Source organism: Protopterus annectens, chromosome 5.part1, assembly GCF_019279795.1.
Source record: "Protopterus annectens isolate FY-2018-M chromosome 5.part1, PAN1.0, whole genome shotgun sequence".
Taxonomy (NCBI): Eukaryota; Metazoa; Chordata; order Ceratodontiformes; family Protopteridae; genus Protopterus; species Protopterus annectens.
Genome location: NC_056736.1, coordinates 795,772,746 through 795,791,309, shown reverse-complemented (window position 1 = coordinate 795,791,309; position 18,564 = coordinate 795,772,746). Strand labels below are relative to the sequence as shown.

At 39.1% G+C, this 18,564-nt stretch overlaps 1 protein-coding gene across 23 annotated transcripts in view; it reads left to right on the top strand.

Annotated features, from left to right (window-relative positions):
- ADGRL2 (adhesion G protein-coupled receptor L2) overlaps positions 1-18,564 on the top strand; it is a 1,061,651-nt gene that overhangs the window by 914,800 nt on the left and 128,287 nt on the right. For all 23 annotated transcript variants that reach the window (XM_044073413.1, XM_044073427.1, XM_044073415.1 and 20 more), the window contains 2 exons: positions 2,366-2,586; positions 11,478-11,544. In XM_044073413.1, the coding sequence (XP_043929348.1) occupies positions 2,366-2,586; positions 11,478-11,544 (288 nt within the window). The remainder of the gene's footprint in view (positions 1-2,365; positions 2,587-11,477; positions 11,545-18,564) is intronic.

Here is an 18,564-nt window from a genome sequence, read left to right as displayed (position 1 = left end):
GCTGAAAAAATAGCATTTTACAGTTAACCATTTTTCTGGTTGGTGTGGAAGTGACTCATTAAAATGGGATACAACAGACAACTGTTGGGGAAAAAACAGCAAATTCTCTCCCTCAGTAAGAGATCTGGGTATTAATAATTTAGCCTGCCTGAGAAACCTTATTCAACAAGCTGGTTAATTTTTTAAAGGTGCATATTTGGCTGCCAAGAAAAAGGAACAGCTGTAACATTAAACAATAGTAACTGTGCTAGTCATGAGATTCATATTTCTTAACAGTACTTTACACAGTCAATAATAATTGGTCCAGAATACTACAGCACCATTATATGACTTAATTTAAATTTGCATTAGTGATGCACACTCATATGACCTGATGATAATAACATGCCATTATATACAGTACCTATAGTTTGAATTTGCTGTCACTAATGTAAATACATAATAAATGTATCACTTCAAACCAAAAAAGGCTCTGGCACTATATGAAAATATCAACAAACCAAAAAAGAAATGTCAACTCCAAAGGCTACAACAGTCATGGGGAACTGGCCTTTTTTGCCTGGATTTACTTTTGTGTCCTTACTCTCTAGTTCATTGTTTCATTCAGATTTTCTTTACCCATTTAATCAACTCAGCGTCATATGGAGCATATCCAGGCAAGGAATGGATGTAAGGGAGTAATAATTACACACACACACACACACACACACACACACACACACACACACACACACACACACACACACACACACACAAAAAACAACTTGAAACCTCAACAATCCACATGCTAGTCAGCCTTTGGAAAGCAAGAGGAAAACAAAGATCTTGCCCCCCCTCCGAATGGACAGAACGCAAAGGACCAAGCACTTGCATGGGGAAAAACACAAGGGCAGTAGTGGTGATCAAGATCATTTGTCCTCATATCCAAGAGATGTGGTTATACCATTACAATAATGTCTTCATTACCACTGAATAATAATGGCTCATTACAAATGGCTCTCATGTTTGTACTATAATCTGTATGTTCCTATTACAAGGGAATGAGTAGCCCAAGTCTGATAAGAGAAGGATTGATGTTTTGCAGATATCAGGGCAATGAGGGCAAAAAGAAAAAGCAAGATGGCCAGCCTAGAAACATTAGCAGTTGACAACAAAGTAAACATGGGAATGTTAAAAAAAAAAGCTATTTGGAAACTGGTATTTTTGGGGAGTGGGTGCTTAGAAATAATACACCACGCAAGAATGGAGAGGATGTGGCAGTATATGTCAGGAAAGGAGTAGAAGGGAAGGATGTTGAAAATGGCAAAGATACTTGCTAGGCTTAAAATGACCCACAAGGGCAGTTAGCCTAGTAATAATCTATGAACCTATGAACCTATAATGGACCAGGAGTACTTTGGCATTCAAGGGCATCTTTATCCTGTACATTAACGTCCCAAAATAACTTTTCTGTTAACTAACATCAGATTTTGCTGGTATACTAACTTTATGGTTACTAAACCTCATGGGTTAAGCATGCATTATGTTACCCCCACAGGTTGAGTAGTCTCCCAATAAGTCTATTTTGAGTTATGTTTGTTGGGGCTGTTCTGTCCACATAGGAGATATAAGTTGGGTACTTGTTTACTCCCAAAATCCATATTATTTTTTTATCTTTTAATCAGTATAGGTGTAATATCGATGTTATCATTGTTATAGGTGCAACATTTGTAAAGTACTTATAATTTATCTTTTAATTGATGTTGGTGCAGTATTGATGTTATCATTGTTAGTAGGTGCATTATTTGTAAATTACAGATTTATCAGTGGTGGTGTAATAGTGATGTTATTGTTAGCAGGAGCAGTGTTTGTAAAATGTATTATTATTTATCTTTTAATTGTAAAATGTATTATTATTTATCTTTTAACAAGTGTTTGGGAAGTATTGATGTCATAATTGTTAGTAGTTGCACTGTTTATACCCTTGATGTATTGACATGACTTTGATAGACCACACTGATTTTATCATGCATCGATGACTGCGTACTGAGAGAAAGCACTAGCTGAATTATGTTAATGGAAAAGCTTTGTAGATCTTCTGTTTCCTACACTGAGTCATTTTTAATTTTATTAATTTTTTAGTTTATGTTTGAGTGGATAATTAATACTATGTTATGAAACAAATTGATTACATTCTCTTACATCTATAATGTTTAAAAAAATGTATTATCTGTTTGTTTCACACTGACTAAAAAGTTTGTATTTCTAATTAGAGGTTTTCTGAATTCGGCTCTTGCATCTTAAGAGGTTTATTTATGTCTTGCATGTTGCTAAATTACTTTTTAATATGCTTTTGCTGAGTAACTGTGTTTCTTTCATTTTACAGATTATTTGTCCTATATATGGAGGTCTGTTGCACTTTTTCTTTCTTGCGGCCTTTGCCTGGATGTGCATGGAGGGAGTTCAGCTCTACATCCTGCTGATAGAAGTTTTTGAAAGTGAATATTCAAGGAAGAAATACTACTATGTTGTTGGCTACCTTTTCCCTGCTATTGTGGTGGGAGTCTCCGCAGCCATTGACTACAAGAGCTACCGAACTGAAAAAGCGTAAGTAATTGGAAGTGGCCTCAGTTTTTTTCCCCCAAGGCTTCATTAGCTGTCACAGGGCCCTGACAGAGTAAAACAACTCTGAAAGCTTTATTGGTAAGAGAATGGTCTTTGTGGGGCACAAATTGCAATCAAGTCTTTTGTAATTTTTAGGTTCAGGGAATTTGTTTGCTGGAATGGCAGATTTCTAACTCCTAGCTTATCTTTTCACACACAGATTGACCTGAAACAAATTGAAAAAGTAAATAACTTCTTGGCCTCAAATAGATATTAAGAAAAAAAGAAATGGTAAACAATCTTGACCGTAAATATCTGACAGGCTAAAATCGTGGTTTTAACTGACTGCTTCATTAGGTACGATTTTTTCTACAGGCCCTCCAGTAAGATTTTACATTTCTGTATGCTTTCAAAGAAGCACTGCAGTACAACACATTATATGTCTCCATTAAGGCTCTTATATTGAAATAAGCGTGCTTATTAAACATGTGTTTTTAGAGTTCATATTGAAACAAAAGATTAAGAAATGAAGGACTTCTGATGAGATAAACTAAAAGGACAACAATAATGGCTTCAGAATGCATTTTGTTTTGGCTCTGTATATGAGTGATATATTGTGATTACATCAGGGCAGTAGTTGTATCTTATGGAGGCCACATGCTACAGTAGTAAAGCATCAGTACACAAGCATGGAGTGTATGTGTGTGTGTGCGTGTACATGTGTGCGCGCGTGCGCGCGTGCGTGTGTGTGTGTGTGTGTGTGTGTGTGTGTGTGTGTGTGTGTGTGTGAAGAACAGCATTAACACACTCATTCAAACAGCAATGTACAAAATCAAAATGAGAAGCTGCAGAGAGAGGCTGTCATCACATTTAAATTGTTGCTTTACAAAGCTATATTATCATTAATATTATTAGTATTAACAAATTTTCTCCAGGATTGTGAAACTCATAGAGCTGATGTATTCAGATTGTTACTTGTTCTTTCTCTTTGCTACAACATTATAGAATGATTCTTTAATGTCCAAGTACAACTGTGTTACATATAGTATGTCCTGTGTGTGATGCAGTGTGTACTTCTAGGATTGTAATAGTACTTGCTTAAAGTCATGGCAGATTACAGAAGCACGTAATTTAATATTCTTGATCATCTTATGCACATTGTATTATGACACACTAAAATGTTTTATGTACCTAACATAACATAAAATAATATAACATGTGGGAGGGAGGGAGGCATAATGGTTAAGGTGTTTACTTTACAGGCACAAAGTACAGTGTTTGATTCTCACATGGAGTAATTGTCTAGGCTTAAAATGGTCCAGAAGGGCAGTTAGCCTAGTACTAATCTATGAACCTATGAAACAAATAGGCAGAAGGAAGCAGTGAACTACGTTACTTTCCTGAGTGCTACATTTGATTTAAAGCATCTAACCCTACCTACCTTCCATTATACCTGTCTAGGCCCTTTTAAAGGTTTCCTCATTTCTTGGCCTCCAATACCATTTGTTCTAGGTACATGTCCTATATATAAAGCCAGAAAGTGTAAATCCTTCTAAATGAGAATGTATGAATTTTATTTGTCCCTTTTTCAGAGGTGCACTGTCCTCACTGGTAGTATAGTGTGAGCATGAAGGCAAAGCTACCATGCAAAAATTGTCTAAACTTCCATAGTTTCACAGTTGTGGGATTCACAGTTTTAGATATCAAGTTTGTTAACAGAGAGCCATTTATTCCACCTCTACACTCTCCTTTAAATTCTTTCTGTTGTATAGAAGACAGTATAAGTTCATCTCAGCTCTTTATTTATCTTCAGTAAGACTGTTGTTTGTGGTTCAACCATTGCCTGTCCTTATGGTAGAGCTGTTGATTTCTTTATATGGTTAATTGTTTTCTGCTGCTCTTCATAAGTGTCTGGGATAGCTATAATGCTTGTTTTAAAGTTATATCCTCACACTATGTTTCTAAAAGCAGCTTTTGTACACTTAATTTTTTTCTTAACCTTTTAATTATTCAAGCTGACATATGTGATGATCCTGAGAACTTCTGCTAAAGAGTTTTTCCCCCAGTAGTCATGTCTCTAGAGTAGATCTCATATCTAGCAGGACTTTACGTTTTGCTATACTGTTCCCTAATTTAGCTAGAGCTGTTGTTTCACAGAGAAATGGTAACCATTTGCTGGAGTAGCCATTGTCTGGACATGCTATTCCTGCTGACTGCCACATCTCAAACATTTCCATGACGTATGTAATCCAGAAGAGATTTGTGTCCTTTTGACATTTTTACCATCAAAGTACTTAAGTTTGTAGGTTCTCAGTCAGCTCAAGAAACAGATGTCTACTCCAACATGCTGACAGAGGGCATCCATCTAGCACCTCACACTCCATCCATATGAGCCCTCACTTCCCCCCTGGAAGAGAGAGCTGCATTTAGCTGCTTAGTGATTACTTCCCTGTCTGGAACTGGATAGCTTTTGGTATTCAGACTTAACTTACTGTGCCACACACCAGTATTTATCTGCCTTAGTAACCTGTCTTCAAACTTTGCAGCTAGTTCTCCATCTTATGGTCTTACTTCATCTCTTACAGTGTTGCTAACTTGAGTTGTTGCACTCACTGAAATTCTGTCTACTGAAATAGTTAACAGTGCTATGCTTTAGATGCCTTTTACTGCTTGAAAGATGTGCCAGTGTTCCTGTGTAACATTTGTCAGATCTCAGTGATGAAAAACAGTAGTGAATCTTTCAGAGTTTCATTCATTATGCTGTCTTCCTTCTTTTTAAAGTTGCTTTCATAGATAAACTTATTTCATAGTGCTGACATGCTGTTTCCATACTACTCTTATTTACTGCTTTCTGTTTAGTCCCTTGGTTCTTTGTGTTCTATGTCGCTCATTAAACTGAATCCCAGCAGGACATATGAATTAGTTATCCCGTGCTTTGGACAGTTTCAGAAGTACTGGCTAATTAAAGCCATTATCCACACAATATGTTTTTGCTTAGTCCTTGTGGTAAGTCTGCAAATTGGCTTTAGAATACTCATTGACCAGCAGTGCATCCTACTGTTGTTTCTTGTAGTTTGTCTTATAATATTGTAACTCAGTAGCTCATGCTCCAACATCACCCTTTAATATTGTAACTTAGTAGCTCATGCTCCTGTATCATCCTGTAGTATTGTAACTTAGTAGCTCATGCTTCTGCATCATTTTGTAATGTAGTAACTCAGTGCTCATGTTCTTTCATCATGTTGTAATATTGTAATTCAGTAGCTCATGTTCCTACTTCATCCTGTAATATTGTACCTCAGTAGCTTGTGCTCCTGTATCACACTTTAATATTGTAACTCAGTAGCTCATGCTCCTACATCTTGTAATATTGTAACTCAGTAGCTCATGCTCCTACATCATCGTTATAATATTGTAACTCAGTAACTCATGCTCTTACATCATCTTTTAATATTGTAACTCAGTAGCTCATGCTCCTACATCTTGTAATATTGTAACTCAGTAGCTCATGCTCCTACATCATCATTATAATATTGTAACTCAGTAACGCATGCTCCTACATCATCTTTCTAATATTTTAACTCAGTAGCGCATGCTGCTGTATCATTTTGTAATATAGTAACTCTGTGCTTATGCTTGTACATCATCTTGTAGTATTGTAACTCAGTAGCTCATGCTCATATATCATGTTGTAATATAGTAACTCAGTGCTTATTCTTGTACATCATCTTGTAATGTTGTAACTCAGTAGCTCATGCTCCTACATCTTGTAATGTTGTAACTCAGTAGCTCATGCTCCTACATCTTGTAATATTATAACTCAGTAGCTCATGCTCCTACATCATCTTTGTAATATTGTAACTCAATAACTCATGCTCCTACATCATCTTTGTAATATTGTAACTCAGTAGCTCATGCTCATATATCATTTTGTAATATAGTAACTCAGTGCTTATTCTTGTACATCATCTTGTAATATTGTAACTCAGTAGTTCATGCTCATATGATTTTGTAATATAATAACTCAGTGCTTATGTTTGTACATTATCTTGTAATGTTGTAACTCAGTAGGTTATGATCCCACATCATTCTGTAATACAGTAACTCAGCAGCTCCTGCTCCTGTATCATCTTGTAATATTGTAACTCAGTAGCTCATGCTTCATCCTCTAATATTGTAACTCAATAGCTCATGCTCCTGCATCTTCCTGTAATGTTGTATCTCAGTAGCTGATGTTCCTACATCATCATGTAATATTGTAACTCAGTAGCTCATGCTCCTTCATCAAGCATTCTTGCTTCCTCAGGATCCATTGTACTGATTTTGAGCAGTACATTCAGGACTTTTGTTATAGTAGTAATCATGTCTGGTTCTTAGGAAACCCAGAGAAGAATGAGTGCATGTAAGTAAGTGAATTGTGTAGCACTTTAAAATAGTTTTAGAAAGACTGTATTTTTAAAATACAGAGGGCACATTGTTTATTGTTCTTCGTGCATTTCACTGTGCAGTCATGAGCAAAGGGATCTTGGCCATGTGCCAAGTCTGACAACTTGCTTGACTCCTCAAAGTTCAGCAGCCTTCCTCCCTCACCCTATGCTGATGCCACCTTCCCTTAGATGTCTGCATGTCCAGGAATAAAGTTAGTGTCCTCCAGTGAGATACTGATTTCTTTCTTTCTTTAGATATATATTTGCATAAGTATGAAAAAAGAGCATTCAACAGTCCAGTGTAAACCTACGTCAAAAGGCACATCAGACTGAGCAGAGAAGTGCCTTGTTGGGGGACATCTTGCATGTTAGCAATGGTATTTTTTGGGTTAAGATACCCTGGTAGGTATTGTGACATACTGTAACCTATGTGGTATATCCACCCCAATAAATGAAAAACAGGCGTGCATATAGAGGCAGATTTCCCATACAGACTAACATTATCAGTGCTTATGTTGCCTTTTCGCTCAGAACACTACATCCAGAAATGTGAGAATTGCCAAAGGTTCAGTCTCAAAACAAGGAAAAGAAGACAACTTGCATTGGCCCATAATTAAAAGAATTTAACAACCATAGTTAAGATGTCCATCTTGGCTGTAGGATGCAGCAACAGAGACCCACAGGCATCCCACCAAAAAAGAAAAAATATATTTGTAAAGGTGAAGCAATCCCAGAAACAAAAGAGGATATCTAGAGAGTGAGAGAGCTAGAGAGATGGAGAGAGAGAGAGAGAGAGTTGGAGAGAGTCAGAGAGAGGCAGACCAAGAAACTGGCCCATTCCCAAAGACTATATTCTTTCACGAGTGCCACATCTGTGAAAATGCCTTTAGTTTGTTTGACTTTTCTTAGTTTTACAGAGGCCTCTGGTGCTGCCATATGGATGCCACCATGCTGCCAGTCAATGGAACAACCTGCTGGACTGAAATCAAGATGCTAGAGATTATACGATTGTACCAGAGGTCATCACCCAATACCTGCCTCACAACTATATTTATTAATTACTGAAGGGGAGCAGTATAGGTGGCCACAGTGGTGCAGTGGTTAGGATATTAAGGATATTACGATTCAAGATTGTCACCATAGTGATAGCACCATTGGTCAGAATGTACATGGGAAACTTCAGTGATTCATAAAGAATAATTGAGAACGACAGGAGTAATCTCAGGAGTGTCATCCCAATGCTAGTTTGTGTGAGGAAGGAGTTAGAATGCTGGATGACGAATTTATGTAGAATGAAGAGATGCCCCTCATTCAGCTGCCAGCTGTCCAGAAATTGAACACATTTGCCTTAGATGTGGTCTGGGGGACTTATATCCAGAATCTCAAGGTATGGATGTATTTGATTCAGGAGTAGCAAAAGAAGCACTTCAACGTAAGATAAATATTGAAAGTTATTCATGATAATAGAGCTTTCAAGTCAATGTGGAAGCCTGAGGTTATGTATGTCATCACAAACAGTGCAGCAGTCATGTGTTATGTAAATAAGCAACTGCTTCATCTCTGTAGGCCAGCCATTCAGTTGTGGGAGGAAGTTTAAGTAGTACAAATGTTCCTGAGGGCTTTCTACTCTGGAAGACTCATTGGCAGATAGTTTTAGTAGGACAGCAGCAATTTTCTTGTGAGTGAATGCTGGACAAGGATACAGTCTTAAAATTTACAGTCAGTTGAGTGGAGCAGAAATAGACCTTTTTGCTTACCCAGAGAACAGACGGAATTTTTGCTCCAGAGCTTCACATAGATAGGCTTGTGCCCTAGAAGCCTTTAAGCTGAACTGGATGAGTATATTTCTTCATGCCTGTCCTCCAGTACCCTTACTCCCTAGGGTGATTCATAAGTTAAAAGAGCGCAAGCCATTTATGATCTTAATCACCTCATTCTGGTCAGGACAATAGTGTTTCTCACTTTTTCTGCAGATGGCAAAAGAGAAACCTGTCTGTGGGCAACTTGATTGGGTCATATTAATAGACTGAATGTCAGTCCATCAAAAAAATGTCCGAAACAACTTTCGGCAAACCTTAGGCATAAGTTATTTTATAGGGGGCAATCCAACCCTGCATCCCTTCCCTCCCAGTGTTGGAGGCACCCCCCCAAACTTATTCTTCGAGGTCACACATTACTGGAATCAAAAAAAAAAGAAGATCCACTGTTGGCAGAAGTTTTTTGGCCATTTTTTTTTCTAAAGGATCTGAAACCGCTTAAACAATTGTCATCCACTGACATGTTCCCCTTCTGATGCAGCTTGGGTGGGGGGTTCCCAGGTACACCCAAATCTGACCATGCTCACATTATCCACATGGAATATTTGATCTCATTTCCCTTTGAGAACCTTTGGTTAGAGGATGTACAAAAAATCATGAGGGAGGCTAGGAAGCCGAGTACTACAGAACATTACTTAGCCAAGCGAAATAAGCACCTGACTGAGTTGTTTGCCTTATATCTAGCATGTACATAAATGAAAGTGCAGTTGTCAGCTGTTTCTGTCTGCCATTGGATCCATCTTGAGCCACAAAATTCCATGTCAAACATTTTTTGAAGAACATCCTGTACCTTACACCACTCAGGAAGAGAGTGGCCCCATCTCAGGCCTAGATTTTGTTTTAGAAAAGTTAACCTTACCCCCTTTGAACCAGCAACTAATTTACATCTCCATTTCCTTAGCTGTAAAGCAGTGTTATTCTTATCCATTACAAAGCCAGAAGGATCTCTAAGCTCCAACCATGGTATGCAGAAAGCCCATTTTACATTTCCAGAAAGACCAAGTGAACCTGAAAATAAATCCCTCCATTATGCTGAAGGTAGTAACAGAGTTTTCATTGAACCAGGCTATATAACTCATTGTTTTTTGTTTTCCCCAGCAACGTGAAAACACAGAAGAAAGGATTTTACATCTCTGCAGTGTGCGTATAACATCTGTCTGTTCCTTGCCTTTGCTGCAAAAGAAAAAAAAGGATTACCATTTTCAGCTACAATATTTTTAAATGGCTTGCAAACTTTATTTCCTTTTGTTACAAATGTCCTATCAAGACTTTACCTGGGAAGGTAGGGAATCACTCTACCAGGGGCACTGCTACCATGTAGCTTTCCTTGGGGGGGGGCTCATTACACCGGACATTTTAGAAGCTGCTATGTGATTTTATACAGTTTCCAAACACTACAGGTGAAATTGATCTCCGGGGTGCAGGCTGGATTTGCCTCTGCTGTTTTCAGGGACATGCCTAGTCTTCCTCTACACCTTACTCAAACTCCCATTCTCCCATGTGGGAGGGGAGCTAATTGAGAGTTATCCCTTTGCTCACAACAGTGAAGCACAGAAGTACTATGGTTCATTAGTGAATTATCTTCGAAACACTGTCTGAAATTTTAACTTTTAAGAAATTCTGCTGTGAATGCAATGAAGGTGATGATGGCACACCCTTCCTAATTTGTATGTGCTAACTCCACCACAGCCTACGAGAAAGATGAGAAATAAAGTTTTAGAGTTAACATTTCAGTAAGTTAAAGCCACTGTGAGTTGCTAATCCGTAATCCATTAGGTTAAACATAGTAAAATTGTGTATGTAACTTACCTTAGTAGGTATAATTTTTTGATTTAATAGATATTTGAGAGTGTTCATTACTGCTGTTCTGTTTCCCTCCCACTGTTTCCTTTTAGTTGTGAGATTATTACTGGCCAGGGTAGGTGTCCAAATTCCTGTCCACTTTTTCTCTTCTCCCTTTTTCAGCCTTCTTTTTCCTTTTTGTGTAGGCTGCCTATATTTCTGTGTTGCATACCTGAACTTTGCAAGGCAAACAGATTAAATAATGTATCTCTTGAGGAGATTCAATGCTTTCAGGTTTAAGCACATGTAGAAAGAACTAAATAAGATATGAGTTAGCCATCTTTATTCCAGGATGTGCCAGCATATGAGAGGAAGTTGTGTTAATTCAGTATGATGAAAGAAGGATGCTTAGTTTTGAGTAGTCAGGCTAGATATTGGACTGACATATAGCTCAGATTCCTGTGCTCATGACAGCAACAGTGAAAACATTCAAAACATGCACAGTTGTGGAAAGCTGCCTATGCAACTGTGATTTGTAATGCTTTTTAAATGCTAGTAATGTTCTAAGGTATATTTTTACATTGTGCATGTTTTCATGATTTTTTTCCTTTAAGTATTTAACCTTTGATTTCTGTTTGCATTTATTGAAGTTGCCTGTATAGTGTATAATTCTAAACAGATAGAGTCTTGTGTCACTGAAAATATTTACAGAATAATCCAATTTTTTCCTATTTTGTTTAATTAATTCTGCTTTCTTTTATTGATCTGAAATGTGTATTATGTGTACATTAAGCAGTGGGGGTTTTATCTTGGAATCCTCTCTCTGAGCTGACTCTTATGAAATTAATCCCTTCACTGTTTTGTCTAGGTGCTGGCTGCGGGCCGACAACAATTTTATATGGAGTTTTATTGGTCCTGTTACATTTATCATTATGGTAAGTAATTATTCTCTGTAATTATGCATCATGAGAGGAAGATATTATTGTAAAGTTCATAGATAATACCATTGCCTGTTATGTATTCCAGAGCAAGTAAAGGAAGTTTAAGAATGCAATGGCAGCTACATACAAATGGGAACTCATTGTGTTCATGAATACAGTTTACACTGATTTTTGTGCTACAGCCGATGAACTCCTCTTACCCTTCAAGATGTAGAAAATGATCACTTCCCATCAGAGAATATGATTTCAGACTTAGACAGGGGTGGATTGTGCTATAGGACTGCAGCCCACCCACCAAGAAAACAAAAATAAATAAAAGTAAAGAAAAACATTACCATAATTCCCAGAAGTACTCTGCACATGCACGCACACTCTAGATACACGGGAACACTCTCAGACTGCTTTCTCAGCAGTCTAGATAGGGGAAAGGCATCTCAGCCCCAAGATGCCCAGCAGTCTGTGCGGTGGTGACATCACAGAATGTAGGCACTCCAGACTGCAGCAGGCTGGACCAATCAAGGTTCATTTCACAGCTAGCAAGGTGCACTGGACCAGTCGCAAGCAGCTAACATACACCAGCACAAATTACAGGGTGGATTTGGATGTGTTTGTCAGCAATGAAGGTGGATATCTAACATACACCATGATTACAGGGTTGCTCAATGGATGTGTTTGCTCATCAGCAGAGATGAAGGTGTGTGTGTATGTGTATGTGTGTGTGTGTTCATCGGCAGAGATGAAGGTGTGTGTTTGCTCATCAGCAGAGATGAAGGTAGGTGTGTGTGTGTGTGTGTGTGTGTGTGTGTGTGTGTGTGTGTGTGTGTGTGTGTGTGTGTGTGTGTGTGTGTGTGTGTGTGAAATGCACCAGTTGCTATATACTGGTGGCTAGAGAGAACTCATGGTGGTGTGGTAGGGAATACCTCAGGCTTGAACCCTGTACCTTGTATGCAGGTGGCAAGGGCCTGAATTCCCTACCCACCACCATTTGTAAAGAATTTGCAGATTTTTGCCTCATATTTGATCTGTCCTGTTCCTCATAATGTCTGTGGTTTCTAAATGTTTTGATACTTAGATATTTGATGGTGCAGTGGTAGCATTGTTGCTTTGCACCTACAGGTTTTCAGGTTTGATTCTTGGCTGTGGTGCCTTCTTTGTGGGGGTCTGCATCTTCTCCCTGTGTTTGTGTGGGTTTGCTTTTGTGTCCTCCCATGTTACCAAAGACATGTTGTCTGCATTATTTCTTCCTGGGCCTCTGCAGAAAATTGTTTTTTGTTCCAAGTCAGACTGTGCTGGTTAACAAATGTTAAATAAAATTGACAGGCATTTGAATTTCAGACTTTATTTCCTTGAATATTTGATGGTGCAGTGGTAGCATTGTTGCCTCGCAGCTACAGGTTCTCTGGTTTGATTCTTGGCTGGGGTGTTTTCTGTGTGGAGTTTGCATCTCCCCTGTGGGTTTGCTTTGGTGTCCTGCCATTTTACAAAGACGTGTGTCTGCAGTATTTCTCCCTGGGCCTCTGCTGAAAATTGTTTTTGTTCCGTCAGACTTTCCTGGTTAACAAATGTTAAGTAAATAAAATTGACAGGCATTTGAATTTCAGACTTCATATTCTTCAGAAAATACATAGTAACACAAAATCTTTTTTTCTAGCAATTTTCTAAGTTTATAAGATGAATATTTGAAATTTGTCCCTATTTTTCGGATTGTATTTCCCCCATTATTAGCTTCGTCCAGGTTTTTTGTGCTAAGGTTGACAGCTATGGCAAGAACTGAATTCACTGAATATGTTTGAGGCCTGTATCCCCTCATTACTGGGTCTGTCCAGGTGTTTTGTGCTAAGAGGTTGACAGCTATGGTGAGAACTGAATTCACTAAATGATAGCCATGTCATTTTCAGTCTTCTTCTCTTTCGCAAAGCAGCTGATTTGGCATAGTGGTATGTTGCTCTGGTTGTTTTGAACAAGACCTGGGCAGTAAAATGTGTGGTGGTAGCACAGCATTTTATTCTAGCAACTTTCCAAGATTATACAAGCAATGTTTAATTTGTTCCTGGTTTTTGGGCTTTTGACCCCCCCCCCCAATAAATTTTGGCTTTTTCCAGATTTCTTGTGCTGCGAAGTTGAGATGCAGTTGAATATTGAGTAGATTTTGCAAGGAGCTGCAGGGGAAGAGACGTTTAGTGCTGCTTATGCTGAGTCTGCTTGCATTGTTAATAGCACAGCAGGTTGTGTACTTGCTTTTGATGCAGAAGGCTGTGGGTTCTACTCCCACAAGGGGTGGATGCTGCCGTACTAAGAATGTCCTCTTTGGCAAAGATACTAACTGTGAACCTGTTATCAGTTTGCCATCCATTTCCTATTGCAATATTACAAGCTTATCATTTTTTTAATGTAATATAGGCAATTTATTCCTCAGGGGCAACAGACACTTTATTTTTTGATAAAACCATGAAATATAAAGTTGTTTGCTAGCAGCAACCTCTTCATTAGTTACAGATCTCTTTAATGTGGAATTATTTAGATGACTTACTTCTGTAGAGCTTGTGCGTATTTACTGATACTGGTGGATTGTATACATTTGAGTAGACTTTTTTATGATGGAAATATTCTCAGTTGGGCAGTTTTGTCATTATTGGTGCATGCATTTTGTTTCATTGTTTACTGGAAAAATGTTCAAAACAGTAAATTTAAAACACCCTCTAACAACTGTGCTGTATTATACAAGGAATATAATTGAATACAGTCCAGGAAGGTGCATCACACAACACATGTATGTTTTGTGTACAAGGAGCCTATCATTTGTAAAACAGCCCAAAGTTAATCTTTATACTACCCAAATGTATTTTCTTTGAATGTGGATTTCACTGCTGTTTCAATAAATGTGAGTTTCAAGGGCAGAGTTTTAATGCTAAGTCTATTTTCATTGTGAGACTGCATTGCTTTGTTTAGCAGATGTTTTAGTGGTTGTGCTGTAAAATACAAAATAAAACTTTCAAGTGAAATCCAAATCAGCATAGAAGTAAAGCAGTATGCACATTGCAGTGTTTATGGTAAATGGGGCGAAATAGCCAGGTAATGAGACATTGGAATGGCTGCAGGGGGTGGCTCCATTCAACCATGATTTTGTGAGGGGGGGAAGGATGGCAAACTCAGACAGCCCTGGCTAAGCTGAACTATACCTCCCAACTGTCCAGATTTTCACAGAATGAATAGATTTTTGCTTCTTCTTTTTGGTTTGTTCCTCATAAAATTTGTGGTTTTCTGGCAAATCATTTAGGAATTATGTCACTAAATAATGACAGGCATTGAGTTTCAGACTTCATAACCTTCAGAAAAATGCATGCTATAGCAAGACCTGTTCTGTCAACTAAGTTTATACAAGAGCAATTGTTAGTACTGTTTGTATATTCCCCCAATATATTTGGCCTTGTCCAGATTTCATGCGTTAACAGGTTGAGAGGTACATGCAAAATGCTTTATAGAATTGGGTATATCCAAACCTCTCAACTGTCCCTGATTTTGGCTCAAAATGTTGCTCTCCCTCTAATCCCCCCACAAAATGTCAATTTTGGAAGAAAACATGATAATCAGAGTTATAGATTAATTTTATTTCAGAAATGCATGTAGATTTGTTTAATTTGTCAGCTGTTCAAGCTAACAGTGCTAATATTAAAAAGTGTCCCTTCTTTGACAGTTTCCCAGCTGTATTGTGTGGCTGTTTTATATTTTTGCATCACATTTTTGGTCCATGTTTCATAAAACTGTGGTTTTCTGGCAAATTAGTGACAAATCATTAAAGATTGAAGTAAGAAAATAATGACAGACATTTCAGTTTCAGATTTCATACCCTTCAGAAAATTCATACTAATGCAAGACCTACTATTCTATTAGAAAGTTTATAAGTACAGTATTTAAATATCATCCTTAATTTGGGGCCTGACTTTGTCCAGATTTCTTGCTCTGTGGTTGAGAGGTATGACAAATGTGTCAGGGCCTTTGCAGTCAGCCAGAGATATTTCAAGTTGTAACATACTTGTTGCACCCCACTCCCCCATGTATGTGTCCAAGCAAGGCAAGGAGCAGTTTTTGCAGTGTAAGTGTGCAGAGTACCCCCACCCCCATCCAAGGTAGACACACGTACTACATTGGCTTTTCATCTGTCTTGCTTGATTTTGCAGAATGTTCTGGTGTTCTGTCATATTTTTATACTGCTGATTATGATTCTTATTCAGAAAGTGCCTGTTGCTCTATGTTTAAGTGGCAATGATTTCAGGACCATCAGGTAAGCTTGTCTGAGATTGTAAGATGCAAGTAAGCTTACTGTTAAAGAATTACAAACATTGAAAGCCTTTTTGTTGTTGCCATACAGAGAAAACTTGCATAACTAGATAACGTATAAGCCTTGGGTATTGAAATGCATATGAAAGTATTTATAGGTTCATAGGTTCATAGGTAGGTACTAGGCTATCGGCCCAAGGGCCTGTGCAAGCCTAGCCAACAAGGTTCCCTGGCTTACGCCACCCAAGAAAGTAATTTTCCTGTGCCACTGATGAGCAGAGGGGTGTATTTCCTATTTCCCAAACACTCATCAAGATTTTTCTTGAAGAGTGCTAATGAAGAACTTTGCTTGACATAGATGGGTAGCCTGTTCCAGTGTATGGGAAGTCTCTGGGATAGGAATCTGTCCCTCTAGCATGTCCTGTTTATTGTGGTGACAAGGTTTAGGTCCCTAGAGTGTGTAGCTCGGAGGGATTGGGATTTCTTTAGGTGTAGCATGTCCAACAGCTCTGGGTTTGACATAGCTTCATATGTTAGGCAGAGATCACCTCTGAGTAGGCGATATGCTACGGAGTAAAGCTGGAGTTTTTTGAGGCGGTCAGTGTAGGGCATTTGTTTGAGTCCAGTAATCCTCTTTGTGAGGTACTTCTAAGGACTTTCCAGCTGCTGCAGATGTCTTGTGAGGTACATTCCAAAAGGGGCATTGTACTCTATAATGGGTCTAATGAGTGATGAGTAGAGGGTAACGATGACCTCTTTTTTCCTGGACGAGAACCCTTTTATGATGAGGTGTGCCACGTAGAAGGACTTCTTGACTACTGTGGCAATGTGACTATCAAAGGAGAGACTACTGTCCTCCTGGGTCCCAAGGTCTCTTATCACGCATTTGGTGCTAAGTAGATTGCTGCCTATAAGGTAGTTCATGGATACAGAGTTTTTACCAAAGGGGATGACACTGCACTTTTTGGCATTGAGCTTGAGGCCATGGCTCTGACACCAGGCATCTGTCTCAGAGTGGCCGTTCTGTAGGATGTTCACATCATTTGGGGACTTGACTATGGCTCCTAGTTTGCAGTCATCTGTGAACTTCTTTAGCCAGAGGCCTTCTGTGTTAGCCTGTACTTCAGAGAAGTAGATACCAAACAGGAGCGGTTCCAGGACGGAACCCTGTGGTACTCCACATGTCACTGGTTTGAGGTCAGATTTGGAGTCTGCAACTTTTACAGTGTGGGTTCTGTCAGTGAGCCAGTTGGCAACCCATTTTGTGATGTAGGGATTTATGCCTAGTTTATTGAGTTTAGCTATAATTCCAGAATGGGGGATGGTGTCGAAAGCCTTGGCGAGGTCATGATAGGCTGTGTGAACCACTTTACCCTCATCTACGGCTTTAGTGACTGCCTCAAAAAAGTCGATCAGGTTCAGGAGGCATGATCTGCCTTTCACTAACCCGAACTGGGTGGGATCCAGAGTTTTGAGGTTACCAATGTCTTTGTTTATGAGTTCCATGATGATACGTTCCATGGCTTTGCAGACCAGGCTCGTCAGGCTAATAGGTTTATAGTTCCCGGGATCAGTGGTGGCTCCCCCTTTGTGGAGTGGGATAACTGTTGCAGTGTGCCATTCAGTGGGCACAAAGCCTGATGAGAGGCTATTATTGAACATGGTGCTTAAGTGGGGAGCCAGTTCATTCTGAAGTTCGTGTAAAACGCAGCCTGGGATGTTGTCCGGTCCCATGGATGCTGTGTTTTTGGCTTTAGAGAGTGCAACTTTCACCTGCGTAGTTGTGATTACAGGGACTGTGCATTCTTCCTGTATAGATATGGGCCCTTTAGGGGGTGGGGGGTAAAGTTAGCACTGAACCTATCTGCCAGGATGTTGGCAATATCAGTTGGTTCTGTAATTTTCATGCCTTTGTGCTGTAACTCAGAGCAGATCTGCATGTTGCCATTGAGATTCTTGACATAGCTATAGAATGCTTTGTGGTTGTCCTTGGAATTAGTGGCTATTTTATTTTCATAGCTAGCTTTGGAGGATCTTATAAGGGATGTCAGCTTCTTACTGAGGCTGACCAGGAAGATCCTCCAGTCATGGGATTTTACTCTCTTTTGTAACAGTTTCTTCCTTCTGTTGTACACTTTGTTTATGGCAGTGGACCACCAGATTGACTTCCTTTTTTTGGAGGATAGCGTCTTGGTTCTGTTTGGGATAGCATGATCCGTGCAGTCAAGTAGGTGCTTATAGAGCGTATTTGTGTAGGATTCAGCAGTTGTAACTGTATTGTCCATCTGCATGGGTGTCATGAAGTTCACTACTTCTGTCTTAAGAAGCATGAAGTTGGCTTTGGAGAAATTTCTTAGTGTGGTTTCCTTAATGGGGGGTGGGGGTGGGATGTGGATATCAAGGATGATTAGCTTATGGTCGGATCGGACCAATGAGGAGTTGACTTCAGGTGTGGAATACCGGTCACTCATGTTGGTAATGACTAGGTCTAGAATATTGTTGCCCCTGGTGGGGGTGTGGATAAGTTGATCTAGGGCATTGGAGTTTATGAATTCCAGAAAGCGTTGCACTAAGGAGTTAGTACATGAGTAGTTTTCCCAGTTAATGGTGGGGTAGTTGAAGTCGCCCATTATTAGGGTGTTTGGTTGAACCCTAATATTTTCCAGTACATCAAGAAAAGAGGAATGGGAATCCTGGGGCATGGTGGGGGATCTGTAGCAAGCTACAATTTGGATT